Below are 26,182 nucleotides of genomic sequence, written 5' to 3'. Positions count from 1 at the left end.
CTCAAAATGTTAAGGCATTTAAACAATTTCAAAATGCAAATTTTCAGTACAGTATTTCATTCTATTATGAAGTGTATTCTACTCCATTGTAATACTACACATTTGATTGTATTATATACTGTTAAACTGTAGATACAGACACTGATGCGTCTGCAATATGTACTCTTTCCAAGGAAAAATGCACTATTGGTTGGAGCCCTTTTTTAAATATATTACATTAATAAATCATATTTATGTACACTGGCCCAGGAATTGTACTGCATATAGCTCTCAAAGTTCCATTTCCCAAATACAGTATAGTTTACTCCCACTTGTACCGAATACATACTTTTCTATACACTGTATACATTATTTTTTGATGTAATTCTATTTATTTTGTCCTCTCTGCTGAACCTATTCTGTATCTTTATTTGGTCTGTTTTTATATAGTCTATGGTTAATACACTACCATCCTATCTTATCTTAAAAACTATGATTCCACATAGGAATCCAGACGGACATAACAAGGTATGCAGACACTGCTGTCAACAGCCACATTCAAAGTATTGACATGTTTTGTTTTTGACTGAATGGCCTCAAAAGGTCAAGCAACTTGATTGATTTTGCAGGTTAAATAACGGTATAGTTCCACAAGGGCTCAGAACAGTTTGTGGTGGTAATCAGACATGAACCCTCATATTGGTGGTTTACAAGTGGTGTCAAATGCTGTGAAGTGCTGTTGGCAGTGTGCAGCTGCCTGAAGGCACACCTCAGCTCAACACAGCTATAACACCTAAAAACATCACATCTCTGACAGCTGTGACACAATACAGGGAACTGTACATTGTCCCATCACACAAGTAGTGGAAGTGGAAGAAGCGGAGACTGTTGTTTTAGAGATCTGCTGATAATATGGAGCCTTTAGCAAGGTGCTATGAGTGGTTTGGTGAGACTTAGGGTGTTGTTACTACTCTTCAGGAAGCGTTATGTATCAAACCCTTGTCAGTCAACACCCAAAACAGATCAGTCTCTGGATTAACAATCACAAATAACATATGCACACAAACACACACAATCAACTCCCACACACAGACAGAAATTACTCTCCTCCTTCTAAATATCTCTCACCTCATCAAACATTCATGCCAGAGAAGGCGAAGGTGGTGAAGAGTGTGGTAGGAGATTTTTTTTTTGTCACCCACACATTGTGTGCCTAGCTATTCTGGGATGATTTAGACAGATCATCAGCTTGATGGTTAGTCCAGGTTTGTTAGAATTTCTCAACTTGAGTCTTTTTTTTTCATTTAAAGCAAAAAAAATATGTCCCATTGGGAGCATTATTTGTTCTTAATACATTTCATCTTAAGCTGTCAATTACACAGAGATATCTTGTGTACAAAGTAGATTCTTTTGGACTACAGCTGGCAGGGGAAATACGAGAGCTCATAATGCGGCTAATACAGAAAGGGTTCTAACTTTGTTAAGCATTAATATGATAAAGATTTAATGACAATCTGCCTATTAGATGTTTATATTATCTGTGCACAATTAGAGGTTTTGGCCCAATAGTGTAAATAGAATAGATCAGGGGGTCATCAAAAACGGAAGGCTTCATCCTTTATCCATCCCCCATTCTGGGGAAAAGAAAATCTACAGCAAATTTCATAAAAACCTGGCCATAAGTTGGTGAAACATAGTCTAAACCAAGGATTTAGAAGGATAGATCAACTGTCAAAATGACTGTTTAGAAAACCCGTTCTTATTTTCCAAAACCAAATCTCTATATAGATGCTTTCCATTACGTGCTGACCACCACGAAATGAAGAAAATAATCGTGTCTGTATACACGAATCAATAGATTAAAAATAACGTGCCCATTTTCACAAACTGCCGTGAGAACTCCCACATCGTTTGAGAATGTGCTGCGTGACCAGATGGCGCCCGTGCGGAGTCAAACGGTTCGCCTAACCCCGATCTGCTTACTGCAGTCAGGTGCAGTTGCTAGTAGGACGCTAGTAGGGCTAATGCTGCTGCAAATGCGAAGAAAATTTTCCCCTTGTGTTACGCCTGTATAGATATCAACAATGTTTGTTCCCATCATTAACCATATTGGAAATAGCCATTTTTGCTGCTTTGTACCTGTTGTGGAAATCCCAGATACATTAGGGGGAAAAAATGCTTAGTGTTAGCACACAGGCGTACATAGCTCTGTTAATTTTACCATCTTCTCCAGAAACTACATCTGGATTACTACCGCTTCCAGTGCTACTTGAGGCTGACCCGTGCCAAGTTTGATAATCTGTAAACTAGGACCAGTGTCAGGATTTCCACCTAAAGACGTTCCATCTGAGCTGAGGCTCTCCGTGTGTGGCAATTTATAATTGGTGTCAAAGTCAATAAATATCTAGCAAGTCACATGTCAGCTGAATAAATATGGTTTACTAAAGCAATATCTGCCCAAAATAAATAGAGTTTGCTTGGAAATGCTTGATTTTCTGAATGCAGTTTGTATCGATCAGGGCTCTGCTATGCAAGAGAATCTCAAAGCTTATTTTGACAAAGCGTCACACAGCAGAAAATGATCAGAAAAATCTCAGAATACTGTTAAAAAACTGTGATCGAAAGTCAAAAATGTAGGATTTCAAAGAAAAAAGTATTTACCAGTTTAGGCAAATATTGTATTAATTAATATCATTAAATAACCAATCATTTCATTTTCGGCTCTAACACACACACACACACACACACACACAATCACACAAACTGCGCTGTTACATAAAAAAATGCTCTGATAATACAAAAATGCTTTTTATGAACTCATTTGGCACAAGGTATTTGCTTCAATCAAGTTGCGTCATTTGCATCATTCACGTTGCCTGGCTAAAATTTGTGTCCATCCACGTCTTTGCATTGACTTTGAATGTAATCATGTTCCATAAAAGGTTTGCTTGTGTTGTTCTTGTCGGTGATGTGAACTCACCATTAGGTTATGTACGCTCATAGTTAACTGACAAACCAACAACTGAAATAAATGCATTCAATGCAAGAACGCAGTGATGTTTTTTAGCTACACTGGCATGGCATTGTAGCTCTGGGGATGGTGATGTCAGTTGGTCAGTCAGACTGGTGATCCCCTGACTTTTCATCTAGCATTGTCACCAGGTCAAATTATAAATGTCCATAGTTTGGGACCAATTGATGCAAAACTAATGATATTCCCATAAACCCCAGTTGCTTACAGAGTGGCTAGCATACCTGTAGACTCTTAATCTTTTTCTAAATCTCTGTTTTATTCTCAAAGTCACAAACTATCCTAATAACCGAGAAATGTTAAGTATTTGAGCAAGATGTACAAACACACACCTCCAGAGAGGGTTTTGTCAACCATCTAGCTGTGTAGGAGTTTGTTGGCAAAAACACATAAAGCAAGCTGAATAATTTGAATAATTCTCTACATTTGTGTGGCTCCCTATAAGCAGTGTTTACTGCAATTTTCAGATGTTGTTTTTTTTTGTTGGGAAAATGATAGTCTCGATAATTCAGATCATGGTATAGTAACATCCAGATTTTTTTGTTTTTTCATGAAGAATTAAATCAGTTACATGGACAAACTGAACGCAAAACAAGATGGTGAGCTACAACCAGTGCTTACTTGCACTGTGATGTGTTTAATGCTGTGGAAAAATCTCTTGTTTTTTTCCCTGAACAATATTCATAATGTCAACAAGTCCATGTAATAATCATTCTCATCCACGGTAAAAAACAAAAGGGGAACACTGTCCATTAAAACAGACTGATTGACTGTCAAGTGGTTGCGAAGGTAAAAATGAGTGAATAATACATAAATGCAAATGTACCATGGCGCTCCGATGACTGAGTGTATGGTTGTTTTCTGAGTTTTAATTGGTGATCTGGTGGCCCTTGATTGTAAAAGGTATAACATGCTGTAACACAGTGACAGCCCAGCCTTGGCATGCGTTAAGTGATGACGGCTTACCCACGCACATAATTACCACAGTCTTTCTGAGGTTATCCATGCCATGAGTGGTTATTAAGTGGTGTGGCTTGAATTTGGAAGTCACTTCCCTTGGGGTCTTTACCGGGTACCAGCTACCGGTCTTTGTAATTTAAAATCCAGAGGAGAGACATGACACAACTGTTTTTGTGTTGAAATTTGAAATTTTTTTGTTTTATGTTTGAACAATCACAACAGTAGGGTTGAAAAGCATTTGACTTTTTTTCTAAAAGACCATTAACGTCATCACAAAAAACTTTTTGGGGCTTCTTAAACTCATCATGGGCTTCCAGAAAAAAAATTAATCTTGATATTCTCTACCAAAAATTATAACTTAATCTCCATTTTACCAACAATGATCAAATTAGCACTGAACAATAATGACTGTCCATTATTCCATTTTTGATTTTGAAGCCTAATATCTGCCAATTACATCAACAAACCAACATACAGTAATGGGTCATTCAACTTTAACTGACCAAGAGACTGATAGCATGCTGTTCCCCATTAGCTATCGCAACAGCTACAAATTTTCACTAGAGATGGGAAAAATAATCGATTCTTAGATGCATTGCGATTTTATGCTTGATTCTGATAAGTTAATAATCGATTATAAAAAAAAGATGTTGATTTTTATTTAAAACTTACTGTCTTCAGCCATGTACAAATCAGAAAACAGAATGACTGAAAGAGGATGGGACAATGGACAACAACTTAGAGTTTAGGCAAAAGTGCAGAAATAAAAAACACACAAAAATGGCCAAAAGGAGAAATAAAATAAAGAAAATTGTATATATTGTATAAAGATTGTGTGAATATGAACACACATACACATATATATATATATATATATATATATATATATATATATATATATATATATATATATATATATATATATACACACACATGATCTAAAAAGACATACATAGAATAATTAGGCAAAACACATATATAGTTGTTCATGTACTTTATAACAGTACATCTGACCATCAACCTTTTCCATAAAAGGAAAAAAGCCCCAAAAACTAACTAAAAATAAATACACATGCGCTTTGGTGTGTAAGACAAGGTGTTCACTTTTTAATCAAAGTGTGTGTAAAGCCCTGGTCAAATCTCTTTCTCTCTCTCACCTCTGGTTCCTTACTGCTGCCTCACACTTACATCCTTCTTTCTATACTTCTTTCATTCTTGTTTGTTTACAGAGGTCTTGAGGCCAAGGAGGCCTTAAGTAATTTCCTCTGGGAGACATAGGCCAGAGATGGATGGAGTGATACTCCAAGAACAAGAAAGAGGTGGTGAAAGAAAAAAGGCAGGATGAAGAGAGGACAGTAGAGGACAGTAGAGAGCGTGCGTGTGTGTGTGTGTGTGTGTGCACGCGTGCGCATATGTCTTTGCTACATCTGTTGTGAACACCTGTTTGAATTGAGTGAAGAGGTCATTCTAGTTTCTTCTCATTTCATCAAGAGGTTAATTTCAGGCAAGGACACGGGTTTAGGATTAACATTAAGTATGGCTTAAGACTGAGTGTGTGTGGACGTATGTTTTTGTATCCCTCTTACCATCGTCTCTCGGCCAATTGGAGCAGAGAAGACATACTCAAGCTGGAAGACAACTGCCAAAGCTTGATGATTGGTCAGCCTGAGCTCCAAGCTGCTGCGAAGGCCCAGCATCTGAGGGAGGGATGATGTTGCAGAGCTGAGGAGACAGCACGCACACGCACACGCACACGCACACGCACACACACACACACACACAGTGAAGGTGTAAAGGTTGTGTTAAAGAAGCTTTGATTGGTCACAAATAAAGGCTATGTGCTTTAAAGCCATTACTAACAAAAACGATAATGCCTCACTGAAATGAGTCCCCTTATTTGGTTTAATACAGTTTTATTTTCAATAAAAAAAAGAAAAGAAATCAATGTGTTGGAGGATTTCCACTCGCTTTCTGAATGTTCCCTGGCAAGCACTTGCCTACTGTGTGAGCAGTGGAACAGCACTCTTGGTATTCGTCATTCACAGTTTGCATAAACCATAGGCGGGAGCATACTGTGGAGCGTCGGCATGTCACGAGGTGGGGCCGAGTGTCTTTTTTTTTTTGCTTCATGGACTCTCTGGAGAATGGAACAAGCAAATACTTCTTTTTTTCCCTCTCTCTCTCTCTCTGGAAGCACCAGGCATAACAAATGCAAGACAGATTGTCAGTTTTCGAAGGCAGCACCCAAAACAAAGGCAAACATCATAATTATTGCCTACACTGTTGTTATCACACTAAGCCATTTTTAAACAAACACTTTCTTCTTCAAAGAAAATCGAAAAGTGCAGAACATAATGTTTGTCGTTAGTATGCCGATTACTATTATTCATATAGTACAGTAATTGAGCGCAGATTGTTGGTTAGCACGTGGTTGTGTTAATTATACTTTTACCATGTATTTGCACACATTCTGATGCTTGTAAGACATCCATATAAGCAGATAGTGTCTCATTTGAAGTAGCAAACAATGCATTTGGATTCAGACGCGTAGTAAAATGAGCCAATCATCTCTCACTGTCTGTGTGGCATATGCTATTGATGGCCACTGAAAGTACGTGTGTACACACCATTATGATTTTGATCAACTAGGTATTCTGCAGACACTACTGTCAGAACAAGCATATTTTTTTTCGTACCCCTTGGCATGACAAATTTATTGCAGTAAAAAGTACAACAATTTTGACTTTTCTAAATAAAAATAGGAAATACCAGCAGTTTAACACTTTAACAAACTCAATTTCATTATTTTTGCTAGAGCAGCCAGGAGCACCCCCAAATCTCAAACCTTCCATCATATATCTATATACAGTATATCTCTACTGAATGAGAAAATAAAGCTTGCATCACAACTATTCTTTAATAGTCTCTTGTTACATTTTGTATTGTAGTGATGTAGTATTTTGCATATTGTCCGTGGAGGGAAAGGTGATAGTGTGGCAGCATTTGCAAGTCCTCCCTTTATAACATGCAGGAGCAAAATGCTCAGGTTGCCAACATGACACACCTGCACAATGTCACTGAAATAGACACAAAACCTTTTTCTTTTTCAGCCAAAGCAGTTCTGCTCAAATGGCCCACTGATGCGCTCTGCCCCTGACAGCTCATTCATTGAAACGGCTTGCTGTTGTTTACTTGTGCCATTCAAAGGTTCACTCGCTTTACAAAATAATGTTAGGCAGGGTTGAGTAGCATTCACATTTGAACGGGTACCGGTACCTGTAGTTCTTTACTGGTACACAACGGTATCTTTTTTGGTACTTTACTCTCTCTGTAATAACAAAAATGGAATTTAAGTTGTAAAAAACAATGTCCAAACTTCTCCCTACTTCCCTCTCCCCTTCCAAACATGTCTCTACAATCTCCAACCAGTCACAGGCTTTCAGGCAGGATGTTTTTTTTTTTTTTGAAAAATCCCAAAAGATTTTTATTATTTTTCCCCTGGACCTGTATGCGCTTTTATTTCTCCTCTACTCTTACTTCTGTAACTTGCGTCACTCAGCAACACCCGCCACACACACACACCAATCTTTCACCATTAAAAACAGTAAAGGAACCGTGTTCGGTATCCAACCTTAATGTTAGGAAATACTTTGAGTGACTTCCCCAATTAGCAAAGTGCAGTGACCAGTGATTTGTGGATACATCAAGTTTAACAAAATAAAGAGGTATACCTTAACACTTTTATTCTACATGGAACTATCTGAAAGTATACTCAGTTCATTGAGTGTTTCTCATCCCTGGAATTCAAATTAGATTTAGGATCTATACGTAATGTGTAGTGCAGGCGGTGTACTTTTTAAGGTTCAGTTTACGGATTTAGTACCGTACTTCTCCAGCTTTGTTCTGTGTCTCACATACTAAAACCATTTAATCTAAGTGTTTTACTGCTGATGCCGGTGACCTTACATCAGCACGTTGGCTTTGACAAGGTGAGCATTGAGTGTTATGGTGTCTCAATAAAACCCAGAGGCAGAGGCAGCAGGCGCTGTCTCTCCTTGATTGGTTATGAAGTACTAGCAGGTATTGGACTGTATGGGAAGGCAGTTTTATGAGGTTGGAAGCCTGTGTGGCATGGAATAGTGTGGACATTAAGAGGCTGGGCTAGTGTTAGGACATGTAAGGCCTTATTAAGCATACAGTACTTGTTGTTTGAGCAAGGTCAACGGACTACTGACAAATTTGATCCTACTAGATTAATTTAAATATAATTGAGTGTGTTAACTTGCATCATTAAATGTGGTAAGAGGATGTTTATTTTAAATATTCGGTCTATTTGACTTTCTGCTACTTACCAAATTTCATTTTGAATTGGATGAGAATTGTTGGACAGATAACCTTTTATCCGTGCAGCAACTAATAATGTGTATAAAAACATTATTTATGTAATGTTTTGGCCTCTTTTGATAGACAACTGCAACTGAACTGACCTTATTAAGCAAGTCGGGAATCAGCCAGACATGACCAATGCACATTATAACTAAGAATTGATTAGAATGAACAACCTCATGTTACCTTAGAAATAAAAAATAGTCTTAATCAATTACACAGAGAGGTTTACAGATTTTAAATTTGGAGAAGAAAAGGAGAGGGTGTATTGGATCAGCAATCAGTATCATCTGGTACCCTGAGTTAGTGTCCCTGTATTGGGGAGAAAACGTCTGATTGGTGCATCCGTATATGACAGTAGAGAATGTGAGTTGTGAGTTGTGTTGAGGTATTTTCAAACTTAGTCCAGTTTGCTTTAGTCCATATCAAAGCCACCAGCACGTCCAGCAAAACTGGATGTCTACATGTGACAAAAAAATGACACCAGTATGTAAAATAACACACATGTATACATTTACTGTAGATGTTGGAAAGCAATCTGCAATGTTCCAGACATCTTCTAACCAATATTAAACACAAATGAAATTCACATCAACCTAGCTTTTTCAAAAAAACAATCTGGGCTGACTTTGGAGAAACTTTCAATGACATACCCATCAGCACGGGACAAGCTGATGAAATACTATAAAAATAGGCACTCCTGAAATTAATTTTGCACATCTGTGGATTTTGTCTGACAACAGAATATTGCTCCACCATGTCCTGTAGTTGACAGTAAAAGCTACACTGTAGACATGGATTTCTGCTCACCTTTCCCTGACCAGGGTGCTCAGTTTGGAGGTGCTGTCTGATCGGCCTCTGGCCCCTGATGCTAGGGGCTCCAGCACCACCACTTGGGGCTTGTCGAGAAAACACCAGCCATTGTGAACCCCGACATGAAGTCTCCTTTCCTGGATGACAACCGTCCTCAGTGCACTCTCAGATCCTAGCTGTTTCTGAGAATCAGTGAGAAGAAAATTCGAGTTACCACACATAACAGTCATAGACAGTATATATCATACACTATCATACATTCGTGTACTTTTACACGAGCTACTCAGGTGCCCGGTGTGGAAGAACTTGATGACCTTGCACAGTAGTGTGTGTGTGTATATATGTATATATATATATATATATATATATATATATATGGAGATCTTTACAAGGACTCAACAACAGCGTGTGCCTGTTGTCTTTGCATATTACTCTCAGGACACTCTGCACAAAATGTTGCTTTGTTGTTGGATGTGGATTTTTACCAAATTTTGCAGTTTAGATAATCTGGCTGAAGTGTTTTTTAATGTTCTTAGCAATTACTGTGGTTAGTTAGTACAGTGTCCTATAAGTGATAGAAATGGTGGATAAAACTTTGAAGGCAAGAGCCAACTGGTAAGAAACTGGAATTATACTTTAATGAAATAATTGTATGTCATATTTTATGGACACCATGGTTTTTTTGTTTGTTTTTAAACTATACTGTATGTGCCAATTAACAAATGTCTAAAAAACAAGTCAACGTATCAACAGTTGCCTGTGGAGACTGTGCTGCTACCATGTACTGTAGCTGCTGCCACTAATGCACAGCTGACTGACAACTGCTCAGTGATTGACTGTAAACTCTCTAACCTAATGTGCAGAGCCACGCTGAGCTTGCATCTCGTCCCACTCCTTCTTATTTGCTTCATTTCAATCTTTTTCCTCTCTCCATCATGTCTCACTCCCACTCTCCCTTTCTTTTGCTCTCATTCTTGTCATTCTCTCTTTTAGGTCCCTCTCGCTGTTCAAAACCTTCTCCATATCCACCCACACCTTCTCAATCAAATTAGCATATCAATTCAGCTTTGGGTTTTTCTTTTAAAAGCAGCAACAGCAGGAGCAGCAGCCGAGACTGCCTGACTACCGTACAGCCGAGCCCACATACAGCACTGCTCATATTACATCTCTGCACTGACTCCATCCCTCTTTACGTCTGACTGTTTGCTATCTACTCTCCTCTTGTTATCATTGCTCACACTTTCACTTACAAGCAACGGCTGATATGTGCTCAGCGGTGTACTATATTTTTCTTTTGGCGATAGGGATGAAAGATTAGGGTTCTCATCGTAACCTCAAGAAATTCCTTCCCTTCTCGGTTTCCTCCTAAACAATATTTTTAAGCTACTCTCGTCTCAAGTGCTGTGTTTTGTAGCACGAAAAAAGATCCATGTATGATTCTGGCAAATTGAGAACAGAAGCCACACAGGTAAAATACATTTTTTATAATGGATACAATGCCTTGTCAAAAGGTCGATCATGGTGAGTTTTATTGAAGTTAACTTTTTTTACTTAACTATAAGAGGAAGTGGTGACTCACTAATGCAATGCTCTATGTATAGTTTATTTTGAATCGTGTCAGCTCTCATTTTGCTTTGGGAGTGTTGCATAACTGTCTGGCTCCATTCAATTAAGTGCTAGGATGAAGATGTATCTTCACAGAAGACCGTACATTACACGTTTCAATCCCACACTCCAACCAAATGCACCATGCATGGGCATGCACCCTAACAAGCGGAATGATTACTAATTACCAGAGAAAATTATACATCAAATCCGTGTGTGCGTACTATATGGTTACGTTATGCTTTAGAACAGTGGTTCTCAAACCTTTTTCAATAATGCAGCCCCTTTGAAAAAAATGATCAGCCAAGAGCCCCCGAACCAGCACAAAACATTCTTTGGTAGAAATCAAAAGCCTAAATAAAGAGGTATAATGAAAAAATAATAAAATAAAATGAAATATTTAAGTGCTCCATTAGAAATGTTTAGAATTCATCACTAAATTCATTCATTATGATAGTATAACTATTTCAGGAATGATGCATGACTCCAATGTACCCCTAGAGGTATGGGTTACCCATTTAAGAAACACTGTTCTAGAAGGTACGTACATCTCCAGTCACCTCTTTGTCAGCTCTGCAAAATGTATGCTGAACAGTTGGGCTGGTTGACATTAGGACGGTATGGACGAGTTGCTTATCAGGATTGAGAAATCAACTGGAAAACGACAGAGAGGGGACGTGGCGTAGCGGACGTGAGACGGCAGGAGAGACCGATGCCAGCAACCATCTTTTCAAACGTGAATTGAAACTGCGGGGTGAGTCAGTTTAACAAAGCACAAACACCTCTAGAAGTAGGAAAGAAATATTGTCACCCAGGCTAGCTTAGTGTTATTCTCATGTTAAACGCAACACGCAAGGAGAGGAGACATCATAATTAATGCTACAAGCTAAGTTAGCCTTAGTAGCTTTTTCTTTGTTCTACAGGCCCAGGTGAGCTTAGCATTGTAACACGTATCAATATAAATGCACGTATCTATACAGTGTTTACATAGTTATATAGGAATACAGATGCACTTTTTTACTGTGCCCTTCCCTTTTTTTTCATATTTTACCCTTATTCTATTCTATAGTAATTATTAGTATATATACACAATTTATGTCATATTATACTGTATATTTTCTGTTTGGTTTGTTTGTCATCATGATTACAGAAACACTGTTAGCCTAATTTTAATGAAACGTGATGGAAGGGTGTAGGATGGACTAAGGAAGAAAGAAAATTTTGGAACAAATCCCAACCAGTTGGGCGGATACATAAATTATTCTCCACTTTCATTAACAATGCAAGATAGGGTGTTTGGCCTTGTGTGAGGTCTGCACTCTATGAGTGCCCTTCTACTATAAATACCAAGCATCCTGGACAAAAATGTCTCTAGGCTGAATAAATCCCCAATCTTACTTCATTAGTTTTCATACAGCTGGTGTAAATTAGCTATGTGTAGTTTCCGAAGCAAAACATAATATTTGAATTGTCCTATCCAACAAAAATTGCTCTTTTGAAGAGTGGCAGCAAGCAGCGTCACTATGACAAGATATCTGTAAATAATTGCTTTCAGTGACATCCAGATTATAATTATGAGTGTGTTGTTTCCTACACTGTCTGTCTCTCGCCTGCTCCCTCCACTGCAGCCAGAGCTGGGGAAGATGACAGAGAAATGGCTTTGTCTCTTGTTGGACAGGTCTGCCATGAAGTGTTTCACCGTGAAAATAAAAGAAAGACAGAGAGAAAGTTGTTTATAAGAGAACATCAGTTAAAGTGCTGCTTTCTGTTCTCTGCATCCCTCTTCTGACTCCCCTCCTCTGAGTTTCTCTTTCATTTATTTCATTGCTCCTTTTTCTCACTCCGTCAGTTTCTCTCTCTCTCTACCTCTCTTGCTTGATATCCTCTTTCTTCTACCGCTCGCCTCTGTCTGCTGCCGTCACAGATTTCTTCTTCTCTCGCCTGAAATATGAATATTTTAGAGCTAAGAAGCTTAAAGGGAACAATGAAATGGCCCCCAAGTTAAATTATACTCCATTTCCAGAGTCACAGAAAAGGGACTTTTCTGAGTGATGAGAGCACCGGTGCCACGTGGGTGCGTCTTTCTCCTTTTTCACGCACAAATAAGCTTGTTGTCTCCTGCTTATGTCATATTTGTGATATTTCCCCAGATCCTGCTTCTAGAATTGCTAAACCAGGCACTGTAACCGATCGACATGGTCCCTTTAGCGTTCATAATGTACACTTGACATCTGGGTTATAAAAAGTGGAAGTCCCTCAAAGCTAACATGCCTAGATGCTGTTTGTATCGTAAAAGGAAAAGGAAGGGGGGGGGGAGGGGGTGCAGAATGAGCAGAACTAATTTGCATGCTTTTGGAGGCAGTTTGTTTCAGAGCTTTGTTAACAAAATAAACAAAAGCAAAGTTTTAAGGGAAGAGATGGTGGTGGGTTTTTTATCTCACAATTAGACAAGTCACCCTAGTGTGGGCGTTGTAAAAGGGAAACTAAACATTCTGCTCAACCATTCATTTCCTGTTGGAAAACAAAGAGAAAATGTATTAAAGCCAGTGCATCAGTTTTATCTGTGATGGTTTCTTTCATGGCTGTTAGTCTGCGGTGCATCAAGAGCAAGCCAAAACCAATTTTATACCAATTTGGCCTTGAGGGGTCAATAGAATTTTTTCTTAAAAACCAAGGCCCACATTTCTAAAGTGTCTGCAATCTCAAGGAAAAATTACAATATTTTTGGGAAATCTGTGGGATAAAGTGCTCGCCAAAAAGTCAAAGATAACTCTGGTAGAAAAACACATCTTTTCTTGGAAAGAAAAAGTCTACAGAAAATACAGTTTGGTGAAGTATTGTAGGGCGTAATGTTTGCTAAAGAGTATTTGATTCCAGTCTACATGAATGGTATTAACTCCACATTTTAGTCTTGCTTTATTTTGAAGGGGGGTGTTTTTTTCTTTTCTTTCTTCCCTCATCTGAATTTTAATCAAAAATAAAACAACACAAAAACCTCTCAAGTACAGATGACACACACTTGGAAAGCACAATCATCGTCAAATATTAAACAACAGAGATTCTCTTGGATTCAATGTACCAGTCGAACTGCTGGGGGTAGACAGTGGGTGACAGAGGGGTGAGGATGACATATTAGTAAGCAAAATTGATTTGGTTGGGCACATTGTCATTTGAATAAAATTGAACTGCTGAAAATGAAAGAAGTCATTTAGAGTGAATTTAGAAATAATAGCAGCTGGAAGAGAAATGAAGAGCAGGCGGCAGCTGCCTCATTGTGCAAGTTTGAAGAAAATGAGTGTAGATTTTTAGAGGAGGATAAATTAGTTTCTGAAGGTTATTTCTTTTGTGCTCAAAGGGCAGAAGATGAAATGAGCGCGCAAGCTCTCTTTAATAGCTTCAACTGGGACATAAAATGATTCTTGAGCCTGTAATCACCGAGTAGGGACTTCATAAATGGCCGTGAAAGGGCTTAGTGCCACTGATCAATAAAAGGGTCAGAAGTCTCTTTACGCGCATCTGAAACCTGACACCTGCTACCAATATTGTAATATCCCATTCCATTCACATGTGACGCTGAAGTGCATCATCGAACAGAGACAAGGGTAACAATAATTTTGGGTTTTGGACTGTTGGTCGGACAAAAGAATTGGAAGAACATTTGCGGATGTCACCACTATGGGGTAACTGTGTTGAGTATTTTAAAAGATTTTTTGTCTATATTTCAATTGATTAATAAAAACTTTATTAAAAACATTTGTCCATATTGTAAATCATTTTCAGCTGCAGCATAACTGATGACTATTGATCATTTTCATGCCATAACCCCGCCCCCCACCACGTATATGATTTGCCCAGAATCATGTTCAAAGATGAGAAACCTTCAAAATAGCATTTAGACTGCCAGAAGACATTAAACATGTAGGTACTCTTGCGAAGAACTAATTGTTTAGAATGGCCATACTTGAAAGCAAGATAATCTGACGAGCACTTTGTTTGGAGTTTACTAGTGACGACCTAAGGCTGTGTACCAAATCCCACCCTATTTACTACGTAGTATATTCTATGTATTTTCCACCATTTTTATTTTGGTGTGTCACTGTGACATTTATGCATATGCTCAAAAATCCCAACAATGGAACGCACAAAATGGCAAGCGTTAGTCACACGTCAAAAAGAATTGTGGCCTTGAAAGGAATTTGCGTTAACTCGATATTATCGGGTTCATTTTGAGAGCCCTACTAAAAACAGGTTTGGTGCTTCATACCTCTCGCAAAGTAGATTTTCTTTTTTATATGGCACCATAGAAGCCGTCAGCTATTCATCAGTAAGTTTTTGTGTCAGTACTTTGTGAAATCAATGTGTAGGCTGTTGTAAAAGGTAATAATAACTCTACAGATGGAAACTGTCATCTCATGAGGTGTGTGTATGTGTGTGTGAAAGAGAGACAGAGAGAGAGAGAGAAACCACATGAAATTATGTCCCACATGAGTTTTGTATAAACCAATTACCAAGTGAGTTACACAACTCTGGAATGTTTCTCTTTGAAAACGAGCAAATAAAAGAATAAATCTTCTCTGACTTTTTGTGACAATCACACATCTTTCACATAGTCATGCTAGAATCCTAGATGGCTGTTAACTTATCATTTTTCATGTTTTAACCAAGTGACAATTCAGCAGTCAGGACACCAACCTACACATCTGCATCTATGTCAAGATGTGCGTGTGTGTGTGTGTGTGTGTGTGTGTGTGTGTGTGTGTGTGTTTGTGTGTGTGTGTGTTTATGTGTGTATGTGTTGCTACCCACACAGTGGATCTTAGCTCCCCCATATTGAGGGTGAGTCATCCATGGCAAGAAACAGTGGCAGCATCATTAGCATGCCGCTCTCATCCTCCCACTCCCCTACTCCTTAACAGATTTTAACTGGCACAGCGCTTCCACTGATAAATCACTATTGCCCTATACTGCTGAAACACTCCCATAATTCACAACCAAAAATATTAAGTCAAACACACTCATTCTGCTGCCTTCCTATTTCCCTCCTCATACCACTTGTCCCTAAGCACAATGTAACTTACGCCATATTCATATTAAACCACCACAAGCACATTATTGATTGGTTCCACTTGGAAAGAAACCCGTAATGCTGGTATGGTCCAACTATGAACTCCAACAGGACACAAACATGCATTATCATAACCTCAAGGCAAGACACTACAGCCATGCATTGGTGAATTTTGAGACTGTGGGCTATTTTGCATGTCTTCTTTTAGACTAGTGGAAAGAAAACATAGAAAATAAAATTCACCTTATTTTTATTACACTTTGTCTATTTGCCTGCGTAAATTTCTATTGATATATTATTGACATTTTCAATAACAGAAACAATAACAGTGCACATTAGTGTGACAGAAGAGCACTTTAATTGTAATGACCCCATTTTTTCTGAGCACCTGCACCCGCATTGAGAGCCCATGTTGCAGGCCCTGATGGCATGCAATCAATGAGGTTTGATCCTGGCAGTTTAATTTCCCTCTGTAGAATCAATATAGTTGATCTTATTTTATTCTGATAATAAAAAGGGTCATGCCTAAGGGAAGGGCTGAATTCCCAAGTGGTAGTTATATTTAAGATGAAAGAAGAATAATCTCCCTTTTGTTAAACATTACCATGTCACCGGGATGTGGGATTTTTCTTGCACTAGACTTTTAAAAGCCCTTGTCACACGAGGGTTTGTGAGAAATACAAACCTTCCTTTTATAGATCACACAATTGAAATATTGCTTAAATCTTAATCAGAAACTTGGCATTTACTGAGATAAAGGTGCAGTGACTTCAAAAAGACTTACAATCAAAACTTGCAATAGTTGAGCTCCCACTAGTGATTGATGGAACCTAATGATACGGTATCAGCTCTGTGCCTCCCACAGTGTTCCTAAGTATCTCTTAGAGGTCTTTTGTACATTTTGGTCAGATTCCCTGTATACATTACTTCAACAGAGGAAAGAAAAGAGAAAATAAGCAGTGACTCAGACTTTTAAAGTTTATGAATCTCTTCTCCTTCAACCACTGTGCACTCTATCTCTTCTGACTTATAGGGTCTATAACCAGTCGCAGTCTATTTCGTCTAATCATAGTATCGTCAATCATTATGAAGACCTGCATTTCATGAATATTTGATGTGAGCCGAGTGCATTAAACCACATTCCTTTGCACTGCATCAGTTACAGTGGTTACAGGTCTAATAATGATAAGGAGAAGGCACTCAGCTGGCACAATCGGAGGTGCAGCCAAACTCGGTGTCCTTAGAGAACAATGTGCGAGACGCCTGCTATTTCAGAAATGTACAACCTCCTTTGTCTTTTTTATAGTACCACGTCCACAGGGGCAGTCCTACTTTGAGTGAGTTTTTCTTCTTTTAGGACAAATGAAAACTTCCTGGAGCTTTGTTGCCAGATTCTTTCTCCATTCATTAAATCAGCCTAAGGCGTTTTGTTCTGCCTGCGGTATGGCATCGGTCCCCGCCTGTTTCTCTCCTCCTATTCATTGTCTTCTGTGCTCCCAAGTCGTTTGATCACAAACCAAGATGTTACGTCATTTCTGACAAGATCTCAGGCCCTTTGATCAAGAGGTATATTTTATTTAAGGTTTAGGTGAACTGTTGATACAGGTAATTTTAGGTGACGTGTCCTCTAGCTTCCCTTGGGGAAGACAGACTTGTTAAAACAACCCTGATGATAAATAGTGTGAGTTTTAAACTGGGAGGTTGAGATTGCATTCGGAAACGTTTAAAACCACAGTTCAAATTAGCCTAGTGCTCATTTAAGTGCACTATGAAGCTATGGAAAGTAGCTACAGTAGTTCATATGAAAAGCACATCAACTAGGGCACTGGCTGTATGATTTATGGGAAAGTGGACTGTTAAAAGAAGGAGTCACACTGTGATAGTTTGTGTGCTAAAAATAGCAATACTTATGGGGAGATTATGTGAAGACGGTATGTCAGACTAGCAGCCAGCATAAAGGATTCGTCTCATGCTGCACTGTACATTCATCCACCACCCCAATCCTCTTCATTTTTTTCACTCCATTTCTGCCTTGATACCAGTTTAAGCACAGACATGCCGGCATGGAGTCACAAACACACACACACACACACACACACACACACAGAAATACTCATATTCCCTCACACAACGGTAAAACTAAGTTGGCAGGTGAGGTGTCAGCATCACTTCCGAGACAGCTTGATGACAATCCAGCTGGAGTCACACTTTTAAAGGTCACACATGGATCACACAAACTTTCTTTCTCGGTCTGTTTCTCTCTCTCTCACTCTCTCTCTCTCTCTCTCCCTCACACGCATGCACGCACACACGCACCCAGCACCCTTTAATTAAAAGCTGCACTCAAGCTGACTGCATGTATTAACACCTCTCGCAGACATGAGAATGTCGTCACACCACTGAAGTTATAAAAGCCTGGAACATTTAACTAATCTACGCAACTTAGGCTGGTTGTGAAGACCTTCAAAGAATATCACACAAGTGACAGAAAAAATATATAATAACTGTGATGCCAAGATGAGATAATTATTCATGCTAACATGTCACCTACCTTAGAAAAAGAAGACAAAGTTGTAGCCTCATTTCCATTGCTTGTATTTAATTAGATACTGGCTCCGTACAATATATTATCAGTATTATAAGTGCTGTCACAACCCACTAATACACATAATTGCACAAGTGAATGTCCAGACAATCCAAATGCAATACATGTGGACGTCAATAAAAATAACGTGAAAATGGTGAAACCTTCCCCAAAACTGCGGGCAGACCCAAAACACACTGGAAAGATTATACATCCCAACTGGAAATGTCTTTGGTTCCACCAGGAAGAGTAGATAAAAACTGATGTCTGGTCTACTTTGCTTAGCCTGCAACTGTGATCCGGACCAAAAAAAGCAGTGACTATGGAGAGCTGAAGGTTTTTTTGTTGTTGTTTTTTTTAAATCAGCCAGACAGGAGACTTCTTTCAAGCAGTTCGGTTTATCTGGTGCTAGCCAGTGTTGTTTTTATTGATGCCTATATATACTCTGACTCTGTATTTTGACAATATACCTCTCCGGGGAACCATCACCTTATCGTGGTGGAGAGGTTTGTGTGTCCCTATGAACCTGAGGGCTGTGTTGTCTGGAGCTTTGTGCTCCTGGTAGGGTCTCCCATGGCAAAGTGGTCTCAGGTGAGGGGCCAGACGAACAATGGTTCAAAAACCCTATGAGAGACCGAGGAAGAGAGGGAGTGACCCTGCCCGGAGGAGGCCCGGGGCCCCCGTCTGGAGCCAGGCCCAGACGGCGGGCTCGTCAGCGAGCGCCTGGTGGCCGGGTTTGCCACGGAGCCCGGTCGGGCACAGCCCGAAGAAGCTACATGGCACCCTCATCTCCATCCCATGGGCTCACCACCTGTGGGAGGAACCGCTGGGGTCGGGTGCGCTGCCATATGGGTGGCAGCGAAGGTCAGGGGCCTCGACGGACCAGACCCGGGCGGCAGAGGCTGGCTCTGGGGACGTGGAACGTCACCTCTCTGTGGGGAAGGAGCCGGAACTTGTGCGGGAGGTGGAGCGTTACCAGTTAGATCTGGTGGGGCTTACCTCTACGCACAGTCTCGGTTCTGGAACCGTACTCCTGGATAGGGGTTGGACTCTGTCCTACTCCGGAGTTGCCCAGGGTGTGAGGCGCCGGGCGGGTGTGGGGATACTCACAAGCCCCCGGCTGAGCGCCGCTGCGTTGGAGTTTACCCCGGTGGACGAGAGGGTCGCCTCCCTACGCCTGCGGGTGATGGGGGGGAAAACTCTGACTGTTGTTTGTGCATATGCACCAAACAGGAGTTCAGAGTATTCGGCCTTCTTGGAGACCTTGAATGGAGTCCTGTATGGGGCTCCAGTAGGGGACTCCATAGTTCTGCTGGGGGACTTCAACGCACACGTGGGCAATGATGGAGATACTTGGAGAGGCGTGATTGGGAGGAACGGCCTCCCTGATCTGAATCAGAGTGGTTGTTTGTTGTTGGACTTCTGTGCTAGTCATGGATTGTCCATAACAAACACCATGTTCGAACATAGGGATGCTCATAAGTGTACGTGGTACCAGAGCACCCTAGGCCAAAGGTCAATGATCGATTTTATAATTGTTTCATCTGATCTGAGGCCGTATGTTTTGGACACTCGGGTGAAGAGAGGGGCAGAGCTGTCAACTGATCACCATCTGGTGGTGAGTTGGGTCAGGGGGTGGGGGAGGACTCTGGACAGACCTGGTAAGCCCAAACGCGTAGTGCGGGTAAATTGGGAACGTCTGGAGGAGGCCCCTGTCCGACGGACTTTCAACTCACACCTCCGGCGGAGCTTTTCGTGCATCCCTGTGGAGGCTGGGGGCATTGAACCTGAGTGGACAATGTTCAAAGTTTCCATTGCTGAAGCTGCGGCGGGGAGCTGTGGTCTTAGGGTCTTAGGTGCTTCAAGGGGCGGTAACCCACGAACACCCTGGTGGACACCGGTGGTCAGGGAAGCCGTCCGACTGAAGAAGGAGTCCTTCCGGGATATGTTATCCCAGAGGACTCCGGACGCAGTTGCAAGGTACCGACGGGCCCGAAGGGCTGCAGCCTCTGCCGTGGCAGAGGCAAAGCAGCGGGTGTGGGAGAAGTTCGGAGAAGACATGGAGAAGGACTTTCGGTCGGCACCAAGGTGCTTCTGGAAAACCGTTCGCCACCTCAGGAGGGGAAGCGGGGACTCATCCAAGCTGTATACAGTAAGGATGGGACGTTGTTGACCTCAACTTGGGAGGTAATAGAGCGGTGGAAGGAGCACTTTGAGGAACTCCTAAATCCAGCTGACACGTCCTCTGTGGTGGAGGCAGAGCTGGAGGATGATGGGGATTATCGTCAATTTCCCTGGTGGAGGTCGCTGAGGTAGTCAAACAACTCCACAGCGGCAAAGCCCCAGGGATTGATGAGATCCGTCCAGAAATGCTGAAGGCTCTGGGTGTGGAGGGGCTGTCTTGGTTGACACGCCTCTTCAACATTGCGTGGAAGTCTGGGACAGTGCCGAAGGAGTGGCAGACTGGGGTGGTGGTTCCCCTCTTCAAAAAGGGGGACCAGAGGGTGTGTGCCAATTACAGGGGTATCACACTTCTCAGCCTCCCTGGTAAAGTCTACTTCAAGGTGCTGGAAAGGAGGGTTCGGCCGATAGTCGAACCTCTGATTGAAGAGGAACAATGCGGATTCCGTCCTGGTCGTGGAACAACGTACCAGATCTTTACTCTCGCAAGGATCCTGGAGGGAGCCTGGGAGTATGCCCAACCAGTCTACATGTGTTTTGTGGATCTGGAGAAGGCGTATGACCGGGTCCCCCGGGAGAAACTGTGGGAGGTGCTGCGGGAGTATGGAGTGAGGGGGTCCCTTCTTAGGGCCATCCAATCTCTGTATGACCAAAGCGAGAGCTGTGTCCGGGTTCTCGGCAGTAAGTCGGACTCGTTCCAGGTGAGGGTTGGCGTCCGCCAGGGCTGCGCTTTGTCACCAATCCTGTTTATAATATTTATGGACAGGATATCGAGGCGTAGTTGGGGCGGGGAGGGGTTGCAGTTCGGTGGGCTTAGGATCTCATCGCTGCTTTTTGCAGATGATGTGGTCCTGATGGCGTCATCGGTCTGTGACCTTCAGCACTCTCTGGATCGGTTCGCAGCCGAGTGTGAAGCGGCTGGGATGAGGATCAGCACCTCTAAATCTGAGGCCATGGTTCTCAGCAGGAAACCGATGGAGTGCTTTCTTCGGGTAGGGAGTGAGTCCTTACCCCAAGTGAAGGAGTTTAAGTACCTTGGGGTCTTGTTCGCGAGTGAGGGGACTATGGAGCGTGAGATTGGTCGGAGAATCGGAGCAGCTGGTGCGGTATTACATTCTGTTTATCGCACCGTTGTGACGAAAAGAGAGCTGAGCCAGAAGGCAAAGCTCTCGATCTACCGGGCAATTTTCGTTCCTACCCTCACCTATGGTCATGAAGGCTGGGTCATGACCGAAAGAACGAGATCCAGGGTACAAGCGGCCGAAATGGGTTTCCTCAGGAGGGTGGCTGGCGTCTCCCTTAGAGATAGGGTGAGAAGCACAGTCATCCGAGAGGAGCTCGGAGTAGAGCCGCTGCTCCTTCGCGTCGAAAGGAGCCAGTTGAGGTGGTTCGGGCATCTGGTAAGGATGCCTCCTGGGCGCCTCCCTAGGGAGGTGTTCCAGGCACGTCCAGCTGGGAGAAGGCCCCGGGGAAGACCTAGGACTAGGTGGAGAGATTATATCTCCAACCTGGCCTGGGAACGCCTCGGGATCCCCCAGTCGGAGCTGGTTGATGTGGCTCGGGAAAGGGAAGTTTGGGGCCCCCTACTGGAGCTGCTGCCCCCGCGACCCGACACCGGATAAGCGGTCGAAGATGGATGGATGGAATATATTGTATGTACACTATATACTAATAGTACTATATATAATCCATTACAAGGGCTTCAACTGTTTGCAAAAATGCAAAAGCCTGATCAGTTCAAAAGTGCTAAGCCCCACTAGCAGCCCCTAGAGGCTTAAATGGTCATTGTCCTGAGGATGACAGTAGCGTTTGTACTCCTTTGGGAGTACAAAATGTGCCTCAGCAAATGTAAGGGCAAACTATTCAATTAGATTTTGTGTGTCCATTTAATTATTAAGGCATTCATTCCTCTCTCTCTCCTTCTTCTTTTTTTGGTCACATAATCTGCACTGGGCCCTTCCAGAGAAAATTCCTGCTTCTCTGCCATGACGGCAGTTTGGGACTCGCTGCACTGGTGCATGGCAGCATGGAACATTAAGGAGGGTGATTCTCCATGAAGCCTCCCTTTGAATATAACTAATTTCAAATAGGCTTGCTAGTCCCTGAAGAAATGTCTCCATCCCTAGGGGTCTGTGGGCAATTCTAGAAGGAGAGCGCCCTCTAATAAGGGTCTGATGGTGGCCCAAGGCGGGGACACTTGATAATATACTAAAGTGAATTAAAGGGAATTCCCTGTGGTGTATAGACCTCTAGATGTGCTACGCAGCCATTTTTCTATGAAAAGTCCTTGTTTTGTTAATCATCACAAGGACACATACAGCACATGCACACACGGTTAGATTGATCCAGTCCTGCCGATGGTGTCCCAGTAGTCGACTAATCAACAGGTGGGGGTAATACTATGTGTCATCAATGGCGGGGAAGAAGACTGCAAGCTTGTAAGCGATGTAAACAAGGCTGGATTTAAAATACTTGTTTTGTGCTCTCAATGCACTTAACACATCTTTTAGACCTTTTAGAAGGATACACGCAATGTTTTTTGGTGAGTAACACTAAACGTGAACATAACTATTGTTTGTTTACAAGAAAACTCCACAAAGCCCCTTCAATTGATTATTTTATTTGTGTCAGTGCACACAAATACAGCTAAAATCATAACTAATAATGATGATTAGACTGACCATGAACCAATGACCAACAATATTTTATGTAGGTGTGCTGGCGACGAAGAGCACATAGACCAGCATAAAAAGAATGCAAGGCCGTACACGTTCAATTATTTTGTATTTGGAGTAGCTGTAAAATGTCATAAGATAGTCCACATTACGGCATTTTATTTCTTTAATTTGTATTTCAAATGCTGAAGAGTTTTTTGTGTGACACAGGTCATTTAGTACTGGTCACAGTTTGCTTTGAGCTTTCTATGTTCTCCCTGTAGTAAATAATATTTTTGAAATGTTTTGGAGTAAAAGCCCAATTAATCTTTTTCAATGTTCTAATATTAAAACTGCTGATATTCTGTTTAAAAAAGTATGAAGAGTCATAATCTTATTCTTTTGATTTTACAAATCCACACAATTGTCAAAAAATCATTATTTCAGTGCTTTCACTGTTAACTCTACTATAGAAACTTTCAACCACTTAATGGCAAAGGCGTTGATTCTTCACTTATCCATCAAAATAAGCACGTAAAGCCCAAAGCCACCTGCGGGTAATCTAAAACAAATGTTTCTGCAGTTATCCATCTTGCTACACTTCGTATAAATGTACAAGGCAGAGGCACTAGTGCCTCCCATTTGCTCCACTCAATATAGTCTAAACACCCCAATGACAGCATTGTCATATCAATTTCCTCCTACAAAAGACACATCTCACTTAGGCTGAAGTGAACAGATAGGGCCTGTGCAAAGCCACTGTACAAATAATTGCTCGTCCATAGTTGCACCTGTCAAATACGGTTAACCATCTGGGTTTCTGTAGACGAGAAAAGAAAAAGAGGAGAATAGATAAGCTCCATTTAGTTTGGGAGGCAATGTGCCCTAAATTGCAGCGGCAGCTGTAAAGGGGACTGTGCTTGCTAAAGGAAAGGAAAGTGAGATAAAGAAAGGCATCAAGCTGGAGAGAATAATCTTAGTAGAGTTGTGTCAAGGCCATCGTGGCCATCTTTAATTTGAAGGAGTGTAGTAAACAATCACCTCAGATGCTATCAATATTGTGCATGTGAATTTATATCAAAAATTATGAGGGGATTTGTTTTTCCCTTGTAAGTATACCATACACACTTAAAGGAAGTAGGTTGATGAACACTACTTCTATATTTCCCTTCACAGTGTATCTATAGTTGATTTTTCTCAATAGAACATCCATTCTGAGGTGTAGACTCACTGTGTGAGAATATGGACCAAAGGTGATTGGACGTGGTCGCACACATCTCGTGACACTGTAACTGTCCCTAATGTTTCATTGCATGGACTATCAAGGTTGTGTGTGTATGGAAGCCTGGCCTTACTGTGTTATGACAGTCAGCATTGATCAGCTGCAGCAGCTGGCTCTCAAACTTCTCCAGGGACGGCTGGAGGGAGATGGTCAGTCTGTTCAGGGTGAAGGGCAGCGTTTTGAGCAGATGAGGCTTCAGCAGAGCATCTCCTGATGACAGTACAAACATAGAATCAACATATCAACAAGCCATGACATTTACATGATTATATCATATTAAGATCCCTCTGGTACTAAAACGAGCATTCTCTTCATGTGGTCCATTAATTTTTTTCAATTCAGAAAAGGTCTGTTATTTGGGGTTGCTGTAGAGGAAAACAGCCATCTAGTGTAATAAATGTGTGAAACAACTTGTGAAGAATATTTCAGTATATTGCTTTGTTACTCTTTTGCAAAGATCCCTGACATTTTCCATCAACCCTAGAACATTTATACTGGAACCGAAGAAGTTCTTCTAGAAACCTAAAAAGAGAGGTCAAGTGGAAAATACATGGATTGATACACTGTTATAGCCAAGCTGATTTTGTGGTGTGTGTGTGTGTGTGGTGTGTGTGCGTGCGTGCGTGCGTGCGTGGTGCGTGCGTGGTGAGGGCGTGCGTGCGTGCGTGCGTGCGTGCGTGCGTGCATGCAGGCGCCTTCTGAAGTGAGCTTAACTTCTCCTTGATACTTATATATCAGTAGTGTCAACATCAGCGTCAAAGCATTTGTGTCCAGAAACAATTGATGTTCATGGAAGGTTACTTTTAATATGTCTGCCATTCCACATCAAGTAGTATTTACTTCTAGAATGTGTGGTTGACATCTTGTTGTTATATGTTTAATAGGGCTGTAACAATATGCAAAATAAAACCGAGAATCGAGACACACCCCTTCCAACTTAGGGGCTTGTCCTTGGCTGGATCTATCTGTCCCCGGTTGTCACTTTGACTGACAGACCCGAAATTGGAACAAAAGAAAGAAAACCTTGACCAAACGCGGCCTGTAGTTGCACACCCTACACGCACAGGCTCATGACAGCCAGAGCAAGCGCTGGTCAGACCTCAGAAATGTTTTAGAATGCCATATTTTACAATGCTAAAATTACTGATTATTTACATGCATCTGGTGGGTTTAGCGAACGCAATTTCGCAGACTTTTATGTTTTAAAAAGGATCTTAATCTTAAACAGAAAGGTTGTTAGAATACCTTAGAAATCCTTTCCATAATGTTGTCAGACACTTTGAATATTAATCTGAGTCTGTCGGTAACAAAACAAGCACTTTTATGAACGTAAAAAAAGTTGAACAATTAACTATTAACTTACATTGTAGCTTGCTTTGCTGCTGCCGACTGCAGCGATCCTGTTTAATACTGGATCAATGTCAAAGGAAAATATTTCCTCAATAGTTTTTATTGTATCCGATACTCAATGAGCTGTTGCAGAAACTAGCCAAGCCTGAAGCAATAAAGCAAAAGCTGTCAGATAAATGTATTTCAGTAAACATTACAACATTTCCCTCTGAGGTGTAGTGGAGTATCGGAGTATGAAGTAGCAGCAGGGGTGATTCTAGGATCAGACCTTTAGGGGGGCTCAGCCCCTAGT

At 41.3% G+C, this 26,182-nt stretch overlaps 1 protein-coding gene across 1 annotated transcript; it reads right to left on the bottom strand.

Annotated features, from left to right (window-relative positions):
- Positions 1-5,137: 5,137 nt before the first annotated feature.
- On the bottom strand, positions 5,138-24,750 carry LOC116675900 (nephrocystin-4-like; the record flags this gene model as incomplete). The annotated part of the gene is made up of 4 exons (XM_032507399.1): positions 5,138-5,235; positions 5,557-5,692; positions 9,167-9,351; positions 24,614-24,750. Coding segments are annotated over 4 exons (500 nt in total), but the record flags the coding sequence as incomplete, so codon positions are not given.
- Positions 24,751-26,182: the final 1,432 nt, after the last annotated feature.

This window comes from Etheostoma spectabile, unplaced genomic scaffold (genome assembly GCF_008692095.1).
Source record: "Etheostoma spectabile isolate EspeVRDwgs_2016 unplaced genomic scaffold, UIUC_Espe_1.0 scaffold00002447, whole genome shotgun sequence".
NCBI classification, from domain to species: domain Eukaryota; kingdom Metazoa; phylum Chordata; class Actinopteri; order Perciformes; family Percidae; genus Etheostoma; species Etheostoma spectabile.
The sequence above is the reverse complement of the archived record's forward strand: the minus strand, read 5'-3'. Positions and strand labels throughout refer to the sequence as shown.